The 6,111-nt window shown below is 69.4% G+C and overlaps 2 protein-coding genes across 2 annotated transcripts; both read left to right on the top strand.

Annotated features, from left to right (window-relative positions):
• Window positions 1-241: 241 nt before the first annotated feature.
• Window positions 242-1,668, top strand: PRSS53 (serine protease 53; the record flags this gene model as incomplete). Its single annotated transcript, XM_082501392.1, has 2 exons — window positions 242-497; window positions 1,488-1,668. Coding segments are annotated over 2 exons (411 nt in total), but the record flags the coding sequence as incomplete, so codon positions are not given.
• Window positions 1,669-2,493: 825 nt separating this feature from the next.
• Window positions 2,494-6,044, top strand: LOC309685652 (uncharacterized protein). The gene is made up of 3 exons (XM_082501388.1): window positions 2,494-2,797; window positions 4,233-4,363; window positions 5,341-6,044. Exons 1-3 carry the CDS (start codon window positions 2,785-2,787, stop codon window positions 6,037-6,039), a joined length of 843 nt encoding a protein of 280 aa, XP_082357514.1. The 5' UTR covers window positions 2,494-2,784; the 3' UTR covers window positions 6,040-6,044.
• Window positions 6,045-6,111: the final 67 nt, after the last annotated feature.

Genomic DNA, 6,111 nt, shown 5'->3' with positions numbered 1-6,111 from the left:
GGTCAGGGAGTCTATAGGGGGTCCATAGGTGTCTGTTGGGGGGTCTGTAGGGGCCTATAGGCGTCTATGGGGGTCTGTCGGGGGTCGGGCGGTCTATAGGGGGTCCATAGGGTCTGTCGGGGGTCTGTAGGGGCCTATAGGGGGTCGGGCGGTCTATAGGGGGTCCATAGGGGCCTATAGGGGTCTGTGGGGGTCTATAGGGGGTCCATAGGGGTCCGTGGGGGTCTGTCGGGGCCCGTAGGCGTCCGTAGGCGCCTGCAGGCTGCGTGTCGCGCAGGCGGACTCGGGGGGCCCGGTGGCCTGCGGGGACGGGGCGGGGCGGTGGGTGCAGGCGGCGGTGCTGAGCTTCGCCGTGGGCTGCGCGCGCCCCAACGGGCCGGTGCTGGCCACGGGGCTGGCGGCCCACGCCCGCTGGCTGGCCCGCCGCCTGCCCCCCGCCGCCTTCGCGCCCCTCGCCGCGCCCCCGCCCCCCGGCCTGGAGGACGGCAAGTGCATGGGTGAGCGCGGGGGGGCGCCGCGATATGGGGGGGGGGGGGGGGGGGGGGGCGCGATATAGGGGGAGGGGGGGCGATATGTGGGGGGAGGGGCCCCGATATGGGGGGGGACACCATGATATGGGGGGGGGGGCCGCGATATACGGGGAGGGGGAGGCGATATGGGGGGGGAGGGGGGGCGATATGTGGGGGGAGGGGCGCGATATACGGGGAGGGGGGGCGATATGGAGGGAGGGACCGTGATATATGGGGGGGGAAGAGATATATGGGGGGAGGGACCCCGATATATGGGGGGGGAGCAGCGATATATGGGGGGGGGCGATATGTGGGGGGAGGGGCCCCGATATGGGGGGAGGGACCCTGGGGGGGGAGGGGCGCGATATGGCGGGAGGGACCGTGATATATGGGGGGGGAGAAGAGATATATGGGGGGAGGGACCCCGATATGGGGGGGGACACCATGATGGGGGGGGGGGGCCGCGATACGGAGGGAGGGACCACGATATATGGGGGAGGGACCATGATATATAGGGGGGGGGGAGAAGAGATATATTGGGGGGGGACCCCGATATATGGGGGGGAGCAGCGATATGGGGGGGGGGCAGCTTTATATGGGGAGAAAACTCCGATGTATGGGGTGGAGCGTGATATATGGGGGGGAAACCCTGATATATATGGGGCAGGGCAGCAATATACGGGGGGAGGGACCGCAACATGGGGGGGGGGGGGGGGCGCGATATATGGGGGGAAGCCCGCGATATATGGGCGGGGCCCGCGATATATGGGCGGGGCCCGCGATATGGGGGGGGGGCGCGCGATATATGGGCGGGGCCCGCGATATGGGGGGGGGCGCGCGATATATGGGCGGGGCCCGCGATATGGGGGGGGGGGGCGCGATATAAGGGGGGCGCCGCGATATATGGGGGGAAAACCCCGACATACGGGGGGGGGGGTGTGCCGTGGCCCCCCTGACGGTGTCGTGTGTCCCCCCCAGGGTGCGGCATGCAGGGGGGGCCGCGCCTGGAGCCCCCCCCGGGCCCGCGCTGGCCCTGGGCCGTCAGCCTGCGCCGGGGGGGGCGGCACCGCTGCGGGGGGGCGCTGGTGGCCGAGAGTTGGGTGCTGACGGCCGCGCACTGCTTCATCGGGTGAGCCCGCGACCCACACTTGGGGGGCAGACCCACGGCACCCCCCACCGACACCTCAGAGCGTACCCCCCGGGACCCATAACTGACACCCCCCCCCCCCCCCCCCCGTGCCCCATAACATCACCTGGGACCCACAATTGCCCCCCACGGGCCTCCCCGGGACCCCCAACTGCCCCCCTGTGCCCCATAGCCTCCCCTGGGACCCACAGCTGCCCCATAGCCTCCCCCAGGACCACAACTGACATCCCTGTGCCCCATAGCCTCCCCGGGGACCCACAGCTGCCCCCCTGTGCCCCATAGCCTCCCCTGGGACCCACAGCTGCCCCATAACCTCCCCCAGGACCACAGCTACCCCCTCTGTGCCCCATAGCCTCCCCTGGGACCCAGAGCTGCCCCCCCTGTGCCCCATAGCCTCCCCTGGGACCCACAGCTGCCCCATAGCCTCCCCCAGGACCACAACTGACATCCCTGTGCCCCATAGCCTTCCCCAGGACCCCCAACTGCCCCCCTGTGCCCCATAGCCTCCCCCAGGACCCACAACTGGTCCCCATGACCCATAGCCTCCCCCGGGACCCACAGCTGCCCCCCCTGTGCCCCATAACCTCCCCCAGGACCCCCAACTGCCCCCCTGTGCCCCATAGCCTCCCCCGGGACCCACAGCTGCCCCATAGCCTCCCCCGGGACCCACAACTGGTCCCCATGACCCATAGCCTCCCCCAGGACCCACAGCTGCCCCCCTGTGCCCCATAGCCTCCCCCGGGACCCACAGCTGCCCCATAGCCTCCCCCGGGACCCACAGCTGCCCCCCCTGTGCCCCATGGCGTCCTCCAGGACCCCCAGCTGCCCCCCCCCTCCCCAGCCTCCCCCGCCGTGGGGCAGACCCACAGCGTGCCCCGTGGGGACGCCCGTGTGGCTGCGCGCAGGTGGCAGGCGGCGGAGGCGTGGGAGGCGGTGGTGGCGGCGGGGGACGCGCGGCGCCGTGGGGCGCGGCTGCACCTCCACGGGGCGTACGTGGGGCCGGAGACGGGGCGCGACGTGGCCCTCCTGCGCCTGGACGCCCCCCTGGCCGTGGGGCCGGAGCTGCGGCCCCTCTGCCTGCCCTACGGCCAGCACCGCCCGCCCCCCGGCACCCGCTGCTGGGCCCTCATGGCCACCAACGGTCAGTGCCGCGGCCACACCGCCCGTCCTCCCCACCCCCACCCCCGGTGTCCCCATTGTCCCCAACATCCACCCCTGGTGTCCCCACTGTCCCCCTCATGTCCCTCCCTGGTGTCCCCATCGTCCCTGGTGTCCCCATCATCCACCCCTGATGTCCCCATCCCTGGTGTCCCCATTGTCCCCCTCATCTCCACCCCTGATGTCCCCATCACCTCTGGTGTCCCCACTGTCCCCCTCATGTCCATCCCTGGTGTCCCCATCGTCCCTGGTGTCCCCATCTTCCACCTCATGTCCACCCCTGGTGTCCCCATCCCCTCTGGTGTCCCCATCTTCCACCTCATGTCCACCCCTGGTGTCCCCATCTCCTCTGGTGTCCCCATTGTCCCCCTCATCCACCCCCGGTGTCCCCATCCCCTCTGGTGTCCCCATCTTCCACCTCACGTCCCTCCCTGGTGTCCCCACCCCTGATGTCCCCATTGTCCCCCTCATCTCCACCCCTGGTGTCCCCATCGTCCCTGGTGTCCCCGTCTTCCACCTCACGTCCATCCCTGGTGTCCCCATCATCCACCCCTGATGTCCCCATCCTTGGTGTCCCCATTGTCCCCCTCATCTCCACCCCTGATGTCCCCATCTTTCACCTCATGTCCACCCCTGGTGTCCCCATCACCTCTGGTGTCCCCATTGTCCCCCTCATCTCCACCCCTGGTGTCCCCATCGTCCCTGGTGTCCCCATTGTCCCTGGTGTCCCCATCCTTGGTGTCCCCATTGTCCCCAACATCCATCCCATTGTCCCTGGTGTCCCCGTCTTCCACCTCACGTCCCTCCCTGGTGTCCCCACCCCTGATGTCCCCATTGTCCCCCTCATCTCCACCCCTGGTGTCCCCATTGTCCCTGGTGTCCCCGTCTTCCACCTCACGTCCATCCCTGGTGTCCCCATCATCCACCCCTGATGTCCCCATCCCCTCTGGTGTCCCCACTGTCCCCCTCATCTCCATCCCTGATGTCCCCATCTTTCACCTCATGTCCACCCCTGGTGTCCCCATCCCCTCTGGTGTCCCCATTGTCCCCCTCATGTCCATCCCTGGTGTCCCCATCGTCCCTGGTGTCCCCATTGTCCCTGGTGTCCCCATCCTTGGTGTCCCCATTGTCCCCAACATCCATCCCATTGTCCCTGGTGTCCCCGTCTTCCACCTCACGTCCCTCCCTGGTGTCCCCACCCCTGGTGTCCCCATTGTCCCCCTCATGTCCACCCCTGGTGTCCCCATCACCTCTGGTGTCCCCATTGTCCCCCTCATCTCCACCCCTGGTGTCCCCATCGTCCCTGGTGTCCCCATTGTCCCTGGTGTCCCCGTCTTCCACCTCACGTCCCTCCCTGGTGTTCCCACCCCTGATGTCCCCACTGTCCCCCTCATCTCCACCCCCGGTGTCCCCCCCAGACTCGTCCCCCCCTGAGGAGCTGCTCAGTGTGGAGGTGACACTCTCCGACTCCTGTGGGGACGGCGCGGGGGGCCCCTCCCCCCCCGACACCTTCTGCGTCACCGTCCCCGAGGGCACCGCCGCCTGCCAGGTCAGGGGACAGCGACGGTGGCACCGCGCTCCGGCGCATATGGGGGGTCCCACCTCCCTCTTGGGGTCCCTCTTGGGGTCCCTCTTGGGGTCCCCGTGTCCCTCCCGGGGTCTCCCGTGGGGTCCCCGTGTCCCTCCTGATGTCCCCACGTCCCTCCTGATGTCCCCAAGTACTTTCTGGTGTCCCCACGTCCCTCCCGGGGTCTCCTGTGGGGTCCCCGTGTCCCTTCTGGTGTCCCCACGTCCCTCCTGATGTCCCCGTGTCCCTCCTGATGTCCCCATGTCCCTCCCGGGTTCTCCTGTGGGGTCCCCGTGTCCCTCCTGATGTCCCCATGTCCCTTCTGGTGTCCCCACGTCCCTCCTGATGTCCCCACGTCCCTCCCGGGGTCTCCTGTGGGGTCCCCACGTCCCTCCTGATGTCCTCACGTCCCTCCTGATGTCCCCAAGTCCCTTCTGGTGTCCCCACGTCCCTCCCGGGGTCTCCTGTGGGGTCCCCGTGTCCCTCCTGATGTCCCCATGTCCCTTCTGGTGTCCCCACGTCCCTCCTGATGTCCCCACGTCCCTCCCGGGGTCTCCTGTGGGGTCCCCGTGTCCCTCCTGATGTCCCCACGTCCCTACTGATGTCCTCACATCCCTCCTGATGTCCCCATGTCCCTTCCAGTGTCCCCACGTCCCTCCTGGGGTCTCCTGTGGGGTCCCCACATCCCTCCTGATGTCCCCATGTCCCTCCTGATGTCCCCACGTCCCTCCCGGGGCCCTTTATGGGGTCCCCGCGTCCCTTTTTGGGGTGTCTTGGGTCACCGTGGGCTCTCGGGGTGTTTCGGGGGGTCCCAGAGGTCACTTTGGGTGGGTTTGGGGGTCCGGGGGGGGGGGTCCCTTTTGGGAGGGGTGTCCCCCTTTGGGGGGGGGTGTCCCTCCCTGGGGTGGGACGGGGCGGTTTTGGGGTGCCCCCCGCGGGGTCTGACGGTGCCCCCGCAGCCGGAGGGGGGGTCCCCGCTGGCCTGCGAGGAGCGGGGGGTCTGGTTCCTCCTGGGGACGGCCACCGTGGGGGGCTGCGCCCAGGGGGGGCCCCCCCTTTTCACCGCCGCCCCCCACTACGAGCGCTGGATCGCCGGCGTCACCCGCGAGGCGTATTTTGCCGAGACCCCCCCGGACCCCCGCGAGGAGGAAGAGGAGGAGGAGGAGGAGACCATGGGGGACCCCGAAATGTGGGGGGACCCCAAACCCTCTGAGGACCCCGGAATGCGGGGGGACCCCCACCCCACGGGGGAGCCCGGAGGCCGGGAGGACCCCAAACCCACAGAAGACCCTGAAATCCGGGGGGACCCCAAAACTTCTGAGCAGCCCGGAGAGCGGGGGGACCCCCACCCCACGGAGGACCCCAAAATCTGGGGGGAACCCCACCCTACGGAGGACCCCAGTGTCCGGGGAGACCCCAAAACTTCTGAGGACCCCAAAACTTCTGCGGACAACGGAGTCCGGGGTGACCCCGACCCCTCCGAGGACGCCGGAATTCGGGGGGACCCCCACCCCACGGAGGATCCCGACCCCTCCGAGGACGCCGGAATTCGGGGGGACCCCAACATCTGGGGGCAGCTGCCGCAGGACCCCGACGCCTGGGGGCGCCCCCAAAGCCGGGAGGGCCCCCGTGGGGGGGAGGGCCCTGAGGAGGGCTGATCCCCTCCCCCTCCCCCCCCCCCGCCGGGGGTAGTTTGGGGGGAAATCAGGTGGTTTTGGGGTCCACAGAGC

This window comes from Vanellus vanellus (assembly GCF_965231255.1).
Source record: "Vanellus vanellus genome assembly, contig: HAP1_SCAFFOLD_1796, whole genome shotgun sequence".
NCBI lineage: Eukaryota > Metazoa > Chordata > Aves > Charadriiformes > Charadriidae > Vanellus > Vanellus vanellus.
Note: the sequence above shows the minus strand (reverse complement) of the source record. Positions and strands in the feature narration are given on the sequence as shown.